Source organism: Brachyhypopomus gauderio, chromosome 3 (genome assembly GCF_052324685.1).
Source record: "Brachyhypopomus gauderio isolate BG-103 chromosome 3, BGAUD_0.2, whole genome shotgun sequence".
Classification (NCBI taxonomy): domain Eukaryota; kingdom Metazoa; phylum Chordata; class Actinopteri; order Gymnotiformes; family Hypopomidae; genus Brachyhypopomus; species Brachyhypopomus gauderio.
In genome coordinates, this window is record NC_135213.1 from 35,179,408 (window position 1) to 35,198,156 (window position 18,749).

Sequence of the window (18,749 nt, forward strand, 5' to 3'; positions counted from 1 at the left end):
CAAACACAAACAACATCCGAACACTGTTCCAGAAAAACAGAAACAGAAAACCTAGAAACGTCCCAGCAATCAGTGTCACGGCACTTTAGGTCACTGTGCAGGAATAAATGGATGTGATCCGTAGACCAATAAAGCAAAGACCAATGGTAAAGACCTGACTGGAGCTTTTAGAGGACAGAGGACAGGGTGCACAAAAACACCTTCATCTACTGTGATTCCCGAGGAAAGGCCAGTCACACTAATGGGATTTCACCCTTCACAAATGCCACATGACCTCAGCTTTGGCATAAATTATTTACTACTCTGGGTTCTATCAGCATCTATTGTAAATGTCAGCCATTTTGCGATTCCCAGAGGTACAAAGAGGCCTGCAGAGAACCAATATGCTCCAGTGACCCTCAGGACCAAATGCCACCAGGTTTAGCGTGCAGTACAGCCAGGGGGCATTCCTGCAGGAACCTGGTATATGAGAGGGGGGGGGGGAGAGAGAGAGAGAGAGAGAGAGAGAGAGAGAGAGAGAGAGAATGAGTGAGGGAGAGAAAAAAGTAACCAAGGGAAAGAAACCTGTTGAGAGCACCTGGGTTAAGAACACATTTGAAGTCGTCATTCAACAGAAAAAAAGAATGTTGGAGAAGGTTTTGAGAAAGGGAGCAAGCTCACATGGGGAGAAAGTTTAGCAGTTATGATGAATGACAGTCATAAAACTTGGGTAAGACTAGAGGAATAATCCTGTCATGATCTGATGGTCAACTAAGGAGGCAAAGTTTTGTGAATAACAACTTTTCCCCCCTCCAGTTGTGGATCATTTTTTAATCTGTCTTTCATTATTTATAATTAAGAACTTAATAACCTAGTTTTTTCTTCTGGCAATAATATAATCTATAACATTCTTGCAAATAAAGCAGTACTGAATTGGAACTGAGAGAGAGACAACGAGAAAGAAGAAAGGCAGAGATGTAGAGAGAGATTAGACAGAGAAAAAGAAGAAAAACCACAAAGGAAGGAGTGGGATGCATGTGTGTTTATATAATTTAAATCAATTTCATAGAGATTTGTGCCAACACTACTGCAAACTAAATGCATGTTGTCTTCATAGCTCTCTCCGTGCAGACTGGCACTACCGTCCTGTCTGGCAGAGTCACTCCGGGACACATGACAGGAGCTGACGCTTGCTGATAGATGAGTTTTTCAAGTTCATGCACAACAAGCAGACAGACACGGACGCATCCTCACCACTGTGGTTTGACGTGCGAGCGTCACGCCCGCCATGCTTCCAGAACCTGCGTGTACGCGCCGACACCTGCACTGTGCTGCACAGTGTGGGGATTAGCCTACATTCTCAACTACACATATAGAAACACTTCAGAACCCACATTAACTGCTGATTCTTAAGATGTCTACAGCAGTCTGGAAAGACTCAGGCCAGGGTGCCCAAACCAACCCCATTTGTGTGTGTGTGTGTGTGTGTGTGTGTGTGTGCTCTATCTCTGTTGCAGTGAACAGCTTGAGGAAACGCTGGACTAGGGACATTGACTTACACAGGTTTCTAGTACACAAAGGCAAAATCATGAAAAGATTGAAATGTTTTGATATGAAATTCAAACTGACATGATACTTTCAGGGTGTATTTCTGCTCTTGCTAGGATTGCGCTACTCTGGACTGAGATTGATGTTGTTATTGCTTGTATCTGTTGGAGTCACTCCACCAGCTTAGGGGTTACAGCCCCCAAGTGCTCCTGTCACCATGGGGATGACCTTGGTATCACCCTTCCACATTCTCTCTATTACTTCTTTCAGTCACTGGTATTTTTCCAGCTTCCCATCTTCCTTCCCTTGGATGCTGCGACATCATCCATCCATCCATCCATCCATCCATCCATCCGTGGGGCCAGCAGCCTAATTAAAGAGTCCCAGGCCTCCCTCTCCCCAGCCATGGTGACAATGCTAACCTGGAGTTCCACAGATGTTTCTTGAGGCTGTGGGTGTCTGCTCTTCTCCGAGGCCTCGTGTGATTCAGTGGGAAGGTCTGGGTGGGTAAAAGAGGGAGTTATATCAGTCTAATACACACATTTCCACATGCCTCTAAAGGTTATTCAAAAACATAATAATAATCTTATAAGTCTGGCTATACAGTGCCAGTCTGGTTACAAATTGAAACGTTCAACAGAAGCAGCTCTCATTGAAGTGACCGAGAAACATGCTGAGATGGCAAAGATGTAAAACTTTCATCTGTCAAGGTTCTTCTCAACTTTCTTTCCATCGCACAGTAAACCACTACATCCTCGTCTCAGCCGTGGTGTGCCTACCTTAGCATGGAAATAGTTCCAGTCTTATCTGGAGGACCAGCCTATCAGATAACACGAAGAGGATCCACAACCAATCCAAACAGACTCTCCTCATGTGTCCCCCAGGGCTCAGTGCTAGGCCCTCCTCTTCTCCTCATGCACTCACTCTCTTGGTGACATTACATCTTCTCATGGATTCTCCTACCACTGCTATGCTGATGACAGCCAATTACGTTTTTCCTTTCCATTTTCTGACATTCAGGGTTCCAGGCGTATCTCCGTGTGCTTGACTGACATTGTGTCATGGCTGACAGCCCACCACCTGAAGCCCAACCCCAGCAAAACCAAGCTACACCCAACCCTACCAATCCTCACCATGATCTCACAGTTTATTCAAGAACTTCCTTCAAGAACTCCCTGGTGTTGCTATCTGAAGCAACCTTCACTGGTTTATGCCTGCGTTAGACATAAAGCCCTGATGCCCACTTACAAAGCCAAAAATAGACCAGCCCTTCCATATATGACAATGGCGATCATTACCTTCATTACCGTGAAACTCAAGTGTCATGGAAGACGTTTGTCAGTAGCTCGCAGATGGTGGAACAAACTGCTAAGACAGCAAAGCCCCTTTCAGTCTTCAAACATATCTACATGTGGAATATTTAAATGATCGCTGATCCTGCATCTATGAATGTCATACTACACTGGTAACTGCAACTCCAGCACGTATGTTTGTATTGTTTAATCCTACACTTTTTGTTCACACTTCTAGATATTCTAGACTTCAGCAACAACTCCAGTATTTCAACAGTATTTTAGTTCAACAGAATTTTGAACTCTAACCATCTGGGATACATTCATTGAGTAAACAGCAAACACATTTAGATAGGAGCATGAATGTAAGGTGCAAGGTGTTATAAAATAACAGGCCGTTGCAAGTTAACTAGCACAGAGCTAGCCACAAGCACAGTTCCCAAAGTCTGACATCCCCAAAATCTCACATTCCCAATTCATTAGAAATAAAAGGTCCACATCATGTTCTTGGCCTCTACACGTTGCTTTTCAATCTGGAATCGTACCTTGTTTTCTTGTGAAAAATTTGGAGGGTTCGTGGTAAAAAGGTCCACATCGTCTTCACCAGTCTCTGCCTTTGGTGTCTACGTAAAATCAAATCAATCAATCAATCAAACAGGGTGGCGAGTCAGTTTTTACAAGCGTACAAGCTCGTTTGTACTGTTTCTGTCATCCTGCTTTATGTACAAAACATCCAGACCTGTGTGATGAAAAGACTTTGAGGTCTAGTGACTACGTATATAAGAAGCTGGTTTGTGACAGTGCTGAACAGATTGAAATAAACAGAATTCAAGTAGAAAAAATGAGACTGTAAGAGTATAGCTAGCTCAAACTCTGAGATTAGACGTCCTGTGTATCTGAAGGCCTGTTCTGCTGTGGAGATCCAGAAAAAAAGTTGTTTTTTTCATCTACACTTCAAAATGAGATTTTTCTTAAAAATCACTATTATAATCTTCACTTACAGTTTCATTCTCAGTGTCATACAACATTAATCCTACGATTAGTCATTTATTACCACCACAATCACTGCCACCACAGCCACTATTACCAATACCACTACCACTGTAACCAGTATCACATTGATAGTACCACCAGATTGATAGTACCCTTAAACTCTAAACTAGCTGGACCAGTTTTCCAAAGCCACAGGGCACTTCCCTGCTCTAGGGATGAGTAGACTACACGCTGTAAATATAAACGTGGTACAGCCCGTGTGCCACGTCTTACTCCGAGCACACACTCCCAAGACCCAAAGCCGTCCAACACCGCCGTGACCGGACTTTATTCTGGTTTTATTTTCCCTGAAAACTCCCAGTGCTGCCGACGTCAGAGCTCTCTCATGTTGTGGAAGAGGGTCAGGCAGAAGATGGGGGCTGGTTCTGCGTGACAAACGTCGCCTCTTTCACCCGAAGGTCTCTCCTCCAGCCGCTCCGCCCCTCCTCTCCTCCGTGCCCCTCCTCCATCTCCTGCTCCCCTGCTGAAGGATGATCTCATTTGCAGTAAATCTGCTCTTGTTTAGGAGAAGCACACCACTGTGTGTTCTCTCACAGAGCAGAAGGCGCCCCAGGTCTCTTACTACAAACAGCTACAAAAACAACTTACTACTAACAGATCCAAAAGACACCTTAAGACAAACAGCTCTCCTCCGATCTTAAGGCACTGCACCACCAAAACATATTTTAACTGAGAATCCCTAATGACAATGTTATTCATGTACACTGACAGCACTGAGAAATGATAGCAAGCGCACGCAAACACCCTCGTTCTGAATCACCCCACATCTGTTTCTAGGTGGTGACGATCAGAGTCATCCCAGAAGCATTAGCTCACTTCGGAGCAAAATAACTCCTGCAACGAAACGGCTCCCAGCACAGACACACACGCCATTCCTACCAGTCCCAAAACGTGAGCGTAGCATCTGTCTGTCGGGGCCGGAGCTGGTTTGGGGGAAGGCGGACAGCCCCAGTGTGTTTTAGAGCTGCTGCGAGGGTTTGGCTCCAGCTAGCCGGCTTTGGTTTGTCTGCCCTCTGTGATTAATAGGACGCTGCATGACGAGTGATTGTTCGTGGTGATCCCCTCACCGCGGCCGGTGTCTGCTCGTTACACTCCGCACCCTTTCAAATCCCACCCCTCCGACTGCAACGGCCCCTCTGGGAGGGAAGGAAAACAGCTATTAAGCTGCATCTTCTGCACAGACAGTCTTAAACATTTAGCGATGCACGAGTTCCCATTCTCCCAAGTCACTTTTAAACAACAACATAAGGCAGGAGAATGTGCCTACTTCAGCAGAGACAGTAACAGTGATCAATGCAAAGTGCCCGGGACAACATCTCCCACCCGACGTCTCCTGTCCCATGATGCATTAGGTACCGTAGATATCCTTTGTGCACAGTGCGTGAGCTTAAGGGACGGCTTGTGATTGCGTGGTAGGAGAGTAATTGCATTACGAATGACACCTGCTGTGTCTTGTTTCAGGGGCATCCGTCAGAGGTGCTGAAGGAAGGCGGGGCAGGGGGGGGGGGATGCTTCTGAATTATCAGGCGTGATGAGAGACATTATTCACCACAAGGCCTAACACTGCAGTGCCCCTGGAGAGGAGAGATTCAGAAAACAAAGGGATGAACAATAACTTTTTGACAGGCTCTGTCCTTGTCATGCTTGTGTGTATTATGTGTGTGTGTGTGTGTGTGTGTGTAACAGAGAGAGAGAGAGATAAGACTCTTGGTAGTGCCAACATGGACACTGGCATCATGGGTAATTTGCTGTGTATCAAAGATCAGTGACCATTAAGACTAACTGAAGCGTTTAGGCCAAAAAGCTTTGAGCCAGTGATGGAGACAGACCCGCTCCACCTGCACACAGACAGCAGGTGAAAATGATGCTCGATACTGCAGTGAGGTGGAGAGAAAAGGAGAAGATGGTGCCCAAAACAAGATAACAGCAAGACGTTTCTGGATTTATTTCCCCATGTCAGATAGCCTTCAATCATCGACAGGCCTATATCTAAGAACTGTTGTACACTTCAATCAATTATGGTACTTTAAAAATGAGTACTTAGTTCATTAGTCCCATAAATACGCAGAGCTGCTAAGATGTAATAGACTATAAATCACTGGGGAAAGCGTAGTGTTAAAGTTTTGTGTGTTAAGGCGATAGTGTAAGTTATTGTAACTATGAATAAATGTGTTGGGGGGACCTTTAAATAGCGCCACAGAAATACGACAAGAAATATTGCATCGTGTGGATTGATAATAGAGTTTTTTCCATTTTAGTCAACTTGCATTATTAAGTAGCAATCAAACAACAGACGAATTTCTCGGAAACGTTCAAGCAGGTTCACCCACTGACATCCTTCAACATGAAGAACTTCCTCTACCTGTCCCAGAGAGTCCAGAATAAGTGTCTTGGGCTCCAAGCACAGCGGTTCCCCGAGCTCCTCGTACGGCCTCCAGGCGGCGGACTGGTGCCCCTGCCGAGCGAGCTGCTTCTGTCTCCGGTGACGGTTCTCCCAGAACACGTCCTCTCGAGTCCGGTTACACCCGCTGTACACGGTGCCGCTCCGCACCGTGTTCCGTTCAGGCGAGCTGAGAGGAAGCGGTTTAAACACCACGAACCGTCTGGGGTCTAACATGGTGAAGACACGTTCATGTAGACAACAAGGGCTTTTTCAGCAAAGTTGGCTACTTAAATTAAAGGACGTTTGCAACTCCGAGAAATATCCATATATGGAATAACACACGGAATTGTCAATTTAAAGAAAGATATTAAGCCGCAACTTCTTGTCTAGCGCTAACATGGTTCACTTGAGACGGCCGTGCGTCGTGTTTCGACACTGGTTTCCAGTAGTAACACACCATTGTAAACCTGTCAGACCAGAAATGACTATTTGTCCAGTCTAGAGGTCAAAGTGCGTGGTGGTTTTTTAACAGACGTTTGTAGAAGCAGACATCTTTAAGTAAGAACATGTAATTGCTTATGTACAAAATGCCTAAATACCTCGACGCATGGGTTGTTCTTAACACTTAATACTTAAAACTGCTGAATCTGAGAATACTGGAACTACATGTGCACAGACTGCATAAACAATTTTAGTACCTTGACATAGTACTGGTAAAATGACTGACGTTTTGAAAAGTTTACTATCATTCTGTATCAAAAACAGATAATTGAAGAAACTACTCTCACGGTAGCCTACTACTTTTTTTTATTTGCAGCGTCGGTACATGTTGCAATTCAATGATGAACAAACAAAAAGTATTGCACTGGTACTACTTCGCCCCTAGCGGAAGTGTAAAACTACAGGAGTGGTTCGGCACGTCACATGCTCACGTAACTCACGTAACTTTAATATTCAGTTTCAGCTCACATTGATACTCTGGCCATTTTAGCTGATATGTGAAAAGCACAGGTCAGCTAATATGCACATTTTATATTTATATCTGGAACCACTAGGCAGTTAATTAATCTGTATCTTTATTGAGTAAACAGGTTGCATGCTGTCGAAAACGAGGTGAAAATCGGGCCATGTGAGGGACTCGGCTAAAGCTTCAGGGTGGCAAAAGTTCTGCTGTAGTTCCAGAGCTGTAGTCCAGATCTAGTGTGTCCACAGCTAGAGTGTCCAAAGCTTTAGTGTGTACGGTATGCAACAGCAATCCGCATCAACAAGCTTCAGTCTTTTCTAGATGTTAGCCAACTACACCTGTCACTATCCAATCAAAACACTCACGAAAATTTGGAGAAAAAAACAACAAAAACTTTGTCTCTAGACCTGCTTAGTCATAGGCCCATATTAATGCCCGTCGTCCAAGACAAACAGAATCTGAAAGTTAATTACCCCGTGTCTGGCTACGGCCCCAGTGCCTGTCTCTGCAGCACGCTAATGATCACCCGTACGTGACGAAGGCCGACGTGGCCCTCCGACTCTTTAAGCAGAGCTCACGTGTGATATCATGCCTCACACACCAGCTATTTGCCATTTTGCCTTCACATCTATAAATATCTGTAATTAGCATCTAGCCTGGAGCGTCCAGATCGACGGCACGGTGCCGGGTTCCCGCTGCCCCCTCTCCGTCACCTCCTGCCTAAATTCTCATACTGTGGCATCAGTCTTTCTGCTGGGGAAGTGCTAAGAGGGTCTGGGCTATATAAAGGGGGGCGTGGGATGCCTCTCATCGGAAATCTACCCTCCTCACCACATCACAGGCCTTTGAGAGGAGGGCAATCTCCTCCTAAACGTTCCACTTCTGTCCGGACGCTCTCTCTCATCATATTCTCTGATGGCAGAAGACAGCAAGTCCCCGGGCGGGACCCCGTCCTGCCACGACGCCACGCGACAGCTCCCCGGCTACGGCTGGCGGCCCGGTCTGCTGTACGGCCAGAACTTCGGCCTTCCGCCCCTGCTGGACTCCAGGGACCTGGTCTGGCTGGAGAGCATCGTCAGGAAGCTCGGGAGCTCCTGCTGGCCCGGCTACAGCAGGGCGTCCGCGCTGGCGCCCCCCGCTGACCGTCCGAGCTCAACGGTCCACAGGGAGATGGGGGGAGGCGTGTCGGAGGTGTACGATGAATACAGCAAGTGGAGAGTCAGCCTGGATGTGAACCATTTTGCACCCTCTGAGATTACAGTGAAGACGCAAGACGGCTTCCTGGAAGTCACAGGTGAGCGTGAGAGGGATCTTACTGCGTTACGTACAGTAAGGGGACCGCAGGGTTGTGAGGGAATGTCTTCAGACTTTTGAGGCTGTAGGCAGAACTGCTTTGTAGCTGTGTATACAAATTATTTATGAAATATTCCTTTACATTAATCCTTCATTTCAGTAAATCCAATGTGACTGTATTTATCTTATAGGGAAACATGATGAAAGACAAGACGCACACGGCTACATTTCTAGACATTTCATAAGGAAATACAAGTGAGTTTAAATGCGATTCAGGACTCATAAATCCTTTATAACTGTAAGCATGGAAGGTAGTGGTAACAAGATTTGAATTTGATGTTTTACACCAGGCTTCCTGTTGGACTGGATGCAGAAACTATACAGTCTTACCTGACTGGAGACGGAATTCTCAGTGTGGAAGCTTCATTCCCAGACCTTCAAAAGCCTGCTGATATCACAATTCCAGTCCAGGTCCGTTATTTTAAAAAGATTCATTTTAATGTTTCATGACGAATCATCCGTTATTTACATTTTGTTGGAGGGAGGACAGTTATGTAAGTCATTCTTCATGACAAGAAAGTGTTTGGAAAGCAATGCATATTAACAGAGCGCCTGTGTGTGGTACTCTGAAAAGTCAAATATTGCAATTTTCACTGAATATTTTGTTCAGTTCATGAATTAACAGGCTAGATAACTGACTACAAAGCATGCAAAACAAGCTATTCTTTTACAGCCAAAGAGATTTCAGAAATAATTAGAGATGTACAATTCTACAGTCCATGGTAAAAGTCAGATGTCTAAATCTGCATAGCAGTTTATAAATTAATGGCCCTCTTTTTCCAATTACCAGTCTCATAATTGTTCTAATACTCAACAAAGTGATTAAATGGAACAGTGTTTCACCCTTGGAGGGATTACTGGCCTTTTCTCGCAGCTCTGGGAAATTAATCATTTTGTGTGTAGCACCTGTGGCATTTATCGGGTCTCAAAGTGGCATTTCCAGTTCTCGTCCCTGTCTGAAAAAAAAAACAACCCTCTCTCCTCTCCCCGTAGGTGAAGATGGAGGTAGCAACCCTCCAAGGCAAACAAGAAGATGGACACCCAGCAGGAGGGGGTGCTTCAGGGCAAGATCTCCCACCGGGTGAGCCAGAGGCTCCCGAGGCACCCTGCCCCCCCGTGCCCGGAGAGACGTCTGAGGGTGTGTCCACAGCTGGGCAGAGTGATGGTGAAGTCAGGCGTGGTCTCACAGGTGACCTGTCTGCTGATTATTCAACTCAAAGCAGCACAGATGCAGGACAGGAGGCTGCCCTGAGCGTTGCTGAGGGTCAGAAAGAAGGGGATGAGGTGGAGGAAAAGAGATACGCAAGTCAGGGAGAGGTAGGGGGGAAACAAGAGGGCGCAGAAGAAGGTGCTGAGGATGCAGGAGAAGCCATCATGGGTCCAGAAGAGTCTCTAGATGGACCTGAAGCTCCTGCAGCACCTGAACACACTGGAGCTCTTCAAACTCCAGATCAACCTGAGGCACCTCCACCTCAAGAGGACACTGGAGCTCTTCAGACTCCAGAGCAACTTGAGGTTCCTTCCACTGCAGAACAGGGTGGAGAACTTCCAACTCCAGACCAATCTCCAGCTCTTCCTACTCCAGACACCATAACGTCTGGGCATGAGGAGAGTGCGGAGGTGGAGCAGGGCAGAGAGCTACAGGATCCTGAAGAGGAGATGAAACATGGTGATGCCGAGCACAAGCAGTCCGCCACTCAGGAGGAGATCCCTCCACAGATGGACGTTCAGGAGAAGATCCCTCCACAGGTGGACGTCCAGGAGGAGATGGCAGCAAAGAAATTGGAGGCAGCCAAATAGATGAAGATCTTTCATTACCAAGAGAGAGAGAGAGAGACAGAGAGAGAGAGTCTGAACGCACCCTTGATTCAAGCATTCCTAGCAGCAGTGTGTTGGTCATGAGTGTTGTCTGAGAGGCAGTTCGCTGTAACACGCAACCTTGCAGCACTAATAAAGCAACAGCACATGAGCAGAAGCAGAACATGTCGTGTCTCTTTTCTTCCCCGAAATACAGCAAAGCAATCAGCTTTAACTACAAATTGATCATCTCCAGATTAACATGGACAGATGGAACAGGCGCAGAAGGTAATGGATTAGACCGAATTCAGCTATAGAGAGGAAGACCGTTGCAGCCTTACAGAGTAAAACTGAATTCAGCTGTAGAGAATAAAACTTATTTCAGTTAAAATTAGATGGAGTCAGCTATAAAGAATCAGACTCAGATTGACTTCAGACATAGAGTTAGACTCAAACTGATTTCATCTATGAAGAGTCAGATTGAGTCAGCTATAATCAGAGTGAGTTTGACTGTGTCAACTAAGCTGTTCAGGGTTTAGTGTTGGAGTTTAGTCTTCCTTTCTGTGCCATTTTCCCCCAGTCGTTGAGGGGATTGTACACAACCCAATGCGCTATGAAAAAAGCTCCGCGCTAATCCACCATCCAATTATTACCGCTGTGCAGAGACGACTCGCCCTAGACCAACAGAAAGCTGTGCGGGAGGATAGGGGTAATAAAACGAGAGGAAGAACTTTATTAATCTCCCGAAGAGTCTGAAACTCACAGCAATATGTGAAATCCGCGGAGTCTGGAAATCGAATTCTGTTTGAAGAAAAGGTTCTTGGGATACCAGCCGGAAGTCCGGTTGTTAATCAGGGTTATCAGTGTCAGTCTAGTGTGTGTGAAAGGCCGCTTAAGTCTCTTCAGCGTTACATTTGTAAATCATTTTCAATCAAAACGCCAGAGACCAAACTATATGCCACAGACGATTACTGAAACGTGCAAAAACATGTGTTTACACAACTCCTTCTGACACGTCATCTTAACTGCAAACAAATGAAAACAAAGTAAACCATTTTAGTAAGACTTTTAACTTTTATTTTATATAATTATCCATGTATTACAGTTTGCATATTTACAGTGATTGGATAAATAACTGATAAAATGATAACACACTGATCCCACTGGATTTTCCTGCATAAATCTGTGTCGATAAAGAAATGGTAACAATTGCAAATACATTTAACCACACTGCATCTCCACAAGAAAGCGACATTTAAAAAAAGGAACAAACAGACAAACAGGAGAGAAATGGTGTAAATCTTTAAACGATCCCCACACTCAGCACAGGTCTTTATACTACAGGACGTGTCTGATGCAGCCACAAAGCCAAGGAAATACTCACATCATAATACCCAGAGTTCTCCACAGTGGAGAATACACAATATCCTGGAATTGCATTTGCAATGGTGATCCTGCAATACGTACTCACACACAGATCTGGGTTATGTTAATCCGTGTCCAGAAGCAGGTGCCGAAATTTTACTGCCTTAGTCATCCTGGACATTTTCTTGCCGATTTCACCTTTAACCTCTCAACTTTCACCTTACCAAAGGCACAAGCTTGCGTTTGTACGTCTGGCTGGTCTTATGGCAGCCGGTTAGGTGTTGCCATAGTGACCATACAGACCCCCAAAGGCATCGCAACACAAAGGTTATTGTTAAATGTTAGAGCGAGTATTAACACTCTTTGATTCGGGATGATGTTAACACCATGACGCTGTGGGAATCGTGACCGTGGTGCTTTCATCCACAAATAAAAACATGTTCTGTGCAGCTTCATCTGCCGCTGTACAGATATGCACAGTGCTTCATAGACTCATCAGATATACAAACCCCAGCTTTGTAATATGCATCTAATTAGCAATCAGCAATGTCTTTGAGGAAGACTTGAATGTATTCATTTCACCAAATCACTTGCTACAATACTGTTTAATATGACACTAACTACTAACCACTTTACTCATAACTCAACCCTCACCCACCCCTGTAGATTCATCTTCCCTCAGAGCTTAGTCACATCTACACGCCACTTCACTAATCAGCGTTTTCATAAGACCTTGATTAACTAGAGGACAGCCGGCAGCGCCAAACTTAACGGGAACATTTCCAAACTCGTCCAGAAGATCTCCAAGCAAACAGTGGAAGACCAATGTGACCAACTTAACCTTTAAAAGCCAAAATATAAGTTTGGAGTTGCAGCAGGGTTTTTCCTGGGAGCAGGTGTGGTTCTGCAGTGTCGGGTGCTGCCCGGGCTGGGCGTGGTGGCCCGCCCTGGGTGTGCGGGCTGGGCGTGGTGGCCCGCCCTGGGTGTGCGGGCTGGGCCTAGGACATGCCAAGCTCCTGCGGTTGGGGCCCCAGCTCCTCACTGGGCTCAGCAGGGGAGGCGCTGCCATACAGGCAGTAAGGGGGGGTCTGGCGTGACTCGATGATCAGCACTCCCTCCGGAGAGAGAGACGCGAACACTGTGAGAGGGTCCACGTCCGACGGGATCCTGCGGGACACAAGAGCAGACGCCACGTTATGGCTCCACACGTTCTAGACCTGCTCCGTAAAAATTTTTTTGCTGAATAATGAAAACTTTCAGTTAACTGAATAAGTACTCAAGAATTTATATTAATCAACTCAAAATTTTATGCTGTCCCAGACACTTGTAAACAAATGTAAACAACAAAAAACATTTTTTTACACCCTACTGCAACGTCTGCTACATCGGTGCTCACCACAGCTACAGACCTTGCGCTGGTTTGGATAATCTCAATCAGCTAATACACTCTATAAAATTCATGGGTTTATTACAGAAGGACCAGTCTGTTAGGGTGGACCTCAAGTTCCTTCTTTCTTAACGTCCTCTAAGGGTTTCATGTCATGTCAGAGAGAAAAACAACTGAAAATGGGTGTGGTGATTTTGAGCAAGGGCCTTTCTGTGGAAGGGAGGGACACTAGACCAGGATTAGTGGTGACGTCAAAAATGGCAGCTGGTCTCTTTTAGCAACAGGGAACACAGCAGAACATCCTACAGGCACCAGTGACATCAGTGGAAAACAATATTGTGTCATCACGTCTAGCAAAATCAGGCATATATTCAGCCAAAATATGAACTAGATGGACACAGGGACACAATCTTTTGTTTGCACCATTATCTCACACTTCTAGATTTACAAATATCTCATGTTTATTGCCCCTGCCCTCCCTAATACAAAACTACCCTGCAAATCACCGTAACTCAGAGCCGATGCATCGTGTGGGGGAGAGAGACAGTGAAAGTGAGACAGAGAGGGAGAGACTTTGCTTCATCGAGCCTACTGACCAAATAAGGTGGCAGCAGAGATTCTGTTGAGACTGCCAAGTGTTCAGACTGTAATATAACTCTGTGTGTCAGGTCAGGGGGCGTCAGCACCCTCCCACTGTTCAATTAACGTCACACTGCTACAATCCACGTGTCTCCTACTGAGTATAGTCAGCCTGAGGTTACGGGCCCAGCCCAGAACTCCCAGAGACCTTAACTGCACGCGACAAACTGCTGACCCTGGATCATCACGCGTGACCCTGGACCATCATGCGTGACCCTGGACCATGTATGAAATTTTTCATAGGTATATAAATAGAATAAATATTTGACACTAACATTACTGCCATGGATAATCATCAGAGGATTGTGAGTGAGTGTGTGTGTGTGTGTGTGTGTGTGTGTGTGTGTGTGTGTGTGTGTGTGTGTGTGTGTGTGTGTGTGTGTGTGTGTGTGTGTGTGTGTGTGTGTTTTTCTGTCTGTTTCTCTGCATCTCACTCGGACTCTCGCTCCTCAGCATGGCACATCATGGCACTGTCAAGCAGTCAGACAGCATACAGCTACACCCGCTGTCTTACTGCCCCATGCTGTTTTGTTTACAGGGGGGGGGGGGGGGGGGGGGCGTTATTATTTCATCTACCAAATCGATTCTGTAAGACTGCCAACAGCTATCTGAAAGTATCTTTTAGAGAGAGAGAAAGACAGAAAAAGAGGAACAGAAAGAGAAAGACCAATAATGACAGACATAAGAAGGAAAGAGAGAAAGAGGCACAGATATATAGAGACAGAGAAACAATGAAAGGGAGTAAATGTATATATAGACAGGAAATAGATTCATAGACTCCAGACAGAGAGCAAGAGGAGATTAACTAATAAACCAAAGATCACGTCTTACAGCAGATTAGAGTCCGAGGGACAAAGACAGACCCCCAGAAGTGCTGAACCCCCGTCAGCAGGAGTGTCACTGTGTGTGGTGTGGGTGTTAGGGGTATAGGTGTGTGTGATGGGCGTGTGTGTGTGTGTGTTGGTGTGGCTGTGAGAGGTATGGGTGTGTGCATGTTGGTCCTGGTGTTAGGGGTATGGGGATATGTGTGTTGGTCCTGGTGTTAGGGGTATGGGTGTGTGTGTTGGTCCGGGTGTTAGGAGTATGGGGATATGTGTGTTGGTCCTGGTGTTAGGGGTATGGGGATATGTGTGTTAGTCCTGGTGTTAGGGGTATGGGGATATGTGTGTTGGTCCTGGTGTTAGGGGTATGGGGATATGTGTGTTGGTCCTGGTGTTAGGGGTATGGGGATATGTGTGTTGGTCCTGGTGTTATGGGTATGGGGATATGTGTGTTGGTCCTGGTGTTAGGGGTATAGGTGTGTGTGTTGGTGTGTGTGATGGGCGTGTGTGTGTTGGTGTGGCTGTGAGAGGTATGGGTGTGTGCATGTTGGTCTGGGTGTTAGGGGTATGGGGATATGTGTGTTGGTCCTGGTGTTAGGGGTATGGGGGTATGTGTGTTGGTCCTGGTGTTAGGGGTATGGGTGTGTGTGTGTGTTGGTCCTGGTGTTAGGGGTATGGGGGTGTGTGAGTTGGTCCAGGTGTTAGGGGTATGGGGATATGTGTGTTGGTCCGGGTGTTAGGGGTATGGGGGTATGTGTGTTGGTCCTAGTGTTAGGGGTATGGGGATATGTGTGTTGGTCCAGGTGTTAGGGGTATGGGTGTGTGTGTGTTGGTCCGGGTTTTAGGGGTATGGGGGTGTGTGTGTTGGTCCTCTGGGTGTTATGAGTATGGGTGTGTGTGTGTTGATCCGGGTGTCTGTGCACACAGTAGAGCAGGCTGTGACTCTCGGACAGTGGGCTGTCAATCAAACATGCTCATCCTATTAGATCCTAGAACTAAGTGTGTTCTCAGCTACGTTCATGTGCGCACCAGTGTAGTTGAGCACATGACCTTGGAGTTACCACGCCTTCCTCTACAGAACCCAGCTCAGGATGGCCACCATGATCCAAGACTAGGCCCACACCAAACATTTATCACAGGAAAATACAAAATAGAGAAAGGATGTTATAAATGTCTAGTTATAGAAGATACTTACTGAATCTTCTTTGTGAAGTTTTTACTCACGATCCCGCCTTCATCCTGCTTTTCTTCATGTTTCCCTAGAAGGACCAATGACACGGCTGTAATTAACCCAATGACCAATCACCATGAAATGGCAATTAACCACCTGGACATGTGACATTTCGCTGCTGGCCGCTGCTGGGGATGAAGGTTTCTGTCTTTTAAACTGGGTGATATGATGTATTTTTGATATTTATTTTTACACAAGGACAAATGTTTACAATCTCAAGAGCATGAAGGTCTTTTTTTTAAGTATGATGCTGAAGGTTTTAAAAGACCGTTGATTTTAGCGGAGCAATTCTGAAGAGGTTTCTTTGTAGAAATGGTTATAATCGAGTGAAAAGGCTATGTTGTTCTCACAGACAGTAGTCAGACAGACAGTAATTAGACAGACCAATCAAACACACAGTAGTCAAACAGACAGTAGTCAGACAGACAGTAGTCAGACAGACAGACAGTGCTCTTAGCCAAGCATCAGTACATAGTTGTACGCTATTGAGTGCGGTATGCATTTGAACGGTCTGTGGCTATAGCTCCAACACCCACAACACGTTGGGCAGCTCCTGTGTGTCTCTTTCTCTCTTCTTACCCCCTCCCCCCCATCTCCCATTCTCTTTCTCTCTCTTTCTCTCTCTCTCTCTCTCTCAGCAGCTGTTAGACTTTAAATTGCATTTGGGCCACTCCCAGTCTCTGCCAGGCCTGGAAACACACACACACACACACACACACATGCACACACACATACAGACCCCAACCATCCCAAACATTTCTTCAGTACAGACTGCACCTCTCTGACTGGGCCATGTGACAATCACTCACAGGAATGAGGCAGGCTATAAATACCTATTCTGCTCATATGTACGTTAATCATTTCACTACTTTAACAGGTTGACTTTCTGCTATTTTATGATATTTGGGATGAATTCTTCACTGTATATGAAAGGACACCCGCACTCTAACTCAGCACAGCCTGTGGAGGTGGTGACTCGCTCATTTGGGCCTCAGAGCCACCAGACCCCCCCCCCCCCGTCTCGGGAGAGAGATGAGACAGGTCTGCTGATACTGCCCAGCAACCCAGACCTCTCCCCCGGACACTTCAAACACAAGCAGCTGTCCCGGGCTGCGCCTGCTGCCGTTCTGTTTTTATTTGGCTCGCTCGTGATTCGTCAAGACCTCCAGCACTGCTACGCGCACAACTCGTAGGTTATTCGTAAAAAAGCCCTGAGAAAATCTCCTATTCTCTGTTTGATTCTTTTACTGTGTCTAATTCTGTTTTATACTTTGTATTCTCTGTATGTCTCACCCCCACCCCCCCTCGCTCCCCCCCCCCCCCCTTCCTCATTCAGCCGGGAGAGTAGGAGTCACTTTGCCACGTCCATATCAACATTATCCAGATCACATTTCGAACGATGCCAAGTAACGTCAGAAGTCCCCTTCACCTCCGTCCTCACCTCCACCCTCTCCCCCACCCACCAGCAGCAGATCCAAGCCAGTGACCCAACTGGCATACCAACAGCGTGCTTATAAAAAGCTCAGTGCTGTGGGCGTCCCGGCGGCCTGTGGACAGGGTATGGCCTGCCTGTGGTCTGGCCTCTCTCCATATATGAGTCTCTGGGACTCACAAACACAGGAAATATATAACCAAGGACATCTGTTGACACTTCTAGTGCGCTCAGTGGTCACCAGTCCACCATAGCACTCCGTCTAGTCTATCACACCTGAGTCATTAGATCTCTGTTGTGGTGACGTTTGTACAAAGGTAGACCTTCATGAAGATGTTTGATGTAACAGATGCTTCCTGAAATGTCTAATTCTGTCGTAATACTCTCAGCGCTGAGGTTCTTATGTGATCTCAGCAGGTGTTTGAGTGTGAGTGGTGTAGTAATGTGCAAGACATGGTAGAGGAGCCACACACACACACACACACACACACACACACACACAAAACTGTGCTTGTAGATCCCTTTATGACACTACAAAAGTCTGAACCTGGATAAAATAAACAGATGGCAGGTCCTTCATCTGTTCATCTGTGTCATTAGTGTTCTTTTAAAAGCAAGTTTTAAATATCGAACAGCTGGTTTGCTGATAAATGTGCCTGCACCATAAGTCTAAAATAATATTTGAATATATGAAGATGCATTTGATCATTTGTGATATGAGTAATACTACTTCATTTTTAATGTTCTGTGTTTCCTTACCTGAGACCTCTACAAAACCTTCTTTAGTTTTGACATTAAGCTCCTCTGGTTTGTAGCTGTGCACGTTCACGCAAACTTTCCAAGGTTCGTCAGGATTGGTCGGGGGCGCGCGCAAGGGCTCGCTGTGTCTCGAGCTGTACCCCTGCGGCGAGCCCATGTATGTCCCCGGGAAGCCAGAGCGCAAACTGCCTGTCCACGGCGTGCTGAGTCTGGTGCTTAGCCGAGGTCGTGCCCACCCGGGCCAGTCCATGGACAGGTCATCCGGGAAAGCGGCTATTCCAAAGTCATCGTCCATAAACCGCGAGGCAAGCGACTGCTCCCTGAACGGGTCTCTCGGTCCTCTCTGACGGCTCCCCATCGTATAAAAATCACTTTCTGCCATGATCAAATTCGACGAAAGTTATATAAACTGACAGGTATCAGAGAAAACGAATATTCTCAAATGAAAACTTCCAAATATCGACCAGATTAAAGGACCAAATGGAATATAATACAAAAAGAAAGCCCTACAAAATAACGTACTTAAAACTTTTTTTCAGTTTACGAATTTGCACCGATTGCGTTTTATTTCACGCACGAACTTATATCCACGTGAGGTGCGCGGCACATTTACTGGCGTGTTCTTGAAAGTTCAGTGGCCACTTGTACTATTTTATACGCGTGTTTAGCACGCACCGCCTCAGACTCGCACCGTCCAGAACCTGCGCGCAACAGCTGCTCAGAGACCCTCCCCACTCCAAGTTTAG

General features: G+C 46.1%; 3 protein-coding genes across 7 annotated transcripts in view; 1 reads left to right on the top strand and 2 right to left on the bottom strand.

Moving 5' to 3' along the window:
- The window catches only part of LOC143509302 (coiled-coil domain-containing protein 60-like), a 27,919-nt gene extending 21,038 nt beyond the window's left edge, over window positions 1-6,881 (bottom strand). For 3 of the 5 annotated variants that reach the window (XM_076997896.1, XM_076997895.1, XM_076997894.1), the window contains exons 1-3: window positions 6,235-6,879; window positions 3,365-3,442; window positions 1,950-2,026 (exon numbers count right to left, since the gene is read on the bottom strand). In XM_076997896.1, the coding sequence (XP_076854011.1) occupies window positions 1,950-2,026; window positions 3,365-3,442; window positions 6,235-6,489 (410 nt within the window). In that variant the 5' untranslated portion in view covers window positions 6,490-6,879. Of the gene's footprint in view, window positions 1-1,949; window positions 2,027-3,364; window positions 3,443-6,234 lie in introns of all 5 variants that reach the window. The other 2 variants (XM_076997897.1, XM_076997893.1) reach the window with 2 other exon arrangements.
- On the top strand, window positions 6,639-10,553 carry LOC143509303 (uncharacterized). Its single transcript, XM_076997898.1, has 4 exons — window positions 6,639-8,513; window positions 8,704-8,767; window positions 8,863-8,983; window positions 9,566-10,553. Exons 1-4 carry the CDS (start codon window positions 8,135-8,137, stop codon window positions 10,370-10,372), a joined length of 1,371 nt encoding a protein of 456 aa, XP_076854013.1. The 5' UTR covers window positions 6,639-8,134; the 3' UTR covers window positions 10,373-10,553.
- Window positions 10,554-11,429: 876 nt separating this feature from the next.
- hspb8 (heat shock protein b8) lies at window positions 11,430-18,733 on the bottom strand. Its single transcript, XM_076997900.1, has 3 exons — window positions 18,004-18,733; window positions 15,777-15,840; window positions 11,430-12,901 (listed from the first exon to the last, which is right to left on the bottom strand). The coding sequence occupies exons 1-3, from the start codon at window positions 18,383-18,385 to the stop codon at window positions 12,733-12,735; spliced, it is 615 nt and encodes a 204-aa protein (XP_076854015.1). The 5' UTR covers window positions 18,386-18,733; the 3' UTR covers window positions 11,430-12,732.
- Between the last annotated feature and the right edge of the window lie 16 nt (window positions 18,734-18,749).

Excerpts from the sequence above, each read along its gene's own strand:
- hspb8 (XM_076997900.1), bottom strand. The coding sequence starts at position 18,385 with ATGGCAGAAAGTGATTTTTATACGATGGGGAGCCGTCAGAGAGGACCG. Across the intron at positions 15,841-18,003 it reads AGGTTTTGTAGAGGTCTCAG|GGAAACATGAAGAAAAGCAG; the intron begins GTAAGGAAACAC and ends TGGTCCTTCTAG. Across the intron at positions 12,902-15,776 it reads AACTTCACAAAGAAGATTCA|GATCCCGTCGGACGTGGACC; the intron begins GTAAGTATCTTC and ends TGTGTCCCGCAG.
- LOC143509303 (XM_076997898.1), top strand. The coding sequence starts at position 8,135 with ATGGCAGAAGACAGCAAGTCCCCGGGCGGGACCCCGTCCTGCCACGAC. Across the intron at positions 8,514-8,703 it reads CGGCTTCCTGGAAGTCACAG|GGAAACATGATGAAAGACAA; the intron begins GTGAGCGTGAGA and ends TTTATCTTATAG. Across the intron at positions 8,768-8,862 it reads CATTTCATAAGGAAATACAA|GCTTCCTGTTGGACTGGATG; the intron begins GTGAGTTTAAAT and ends GTTTTACACCAG.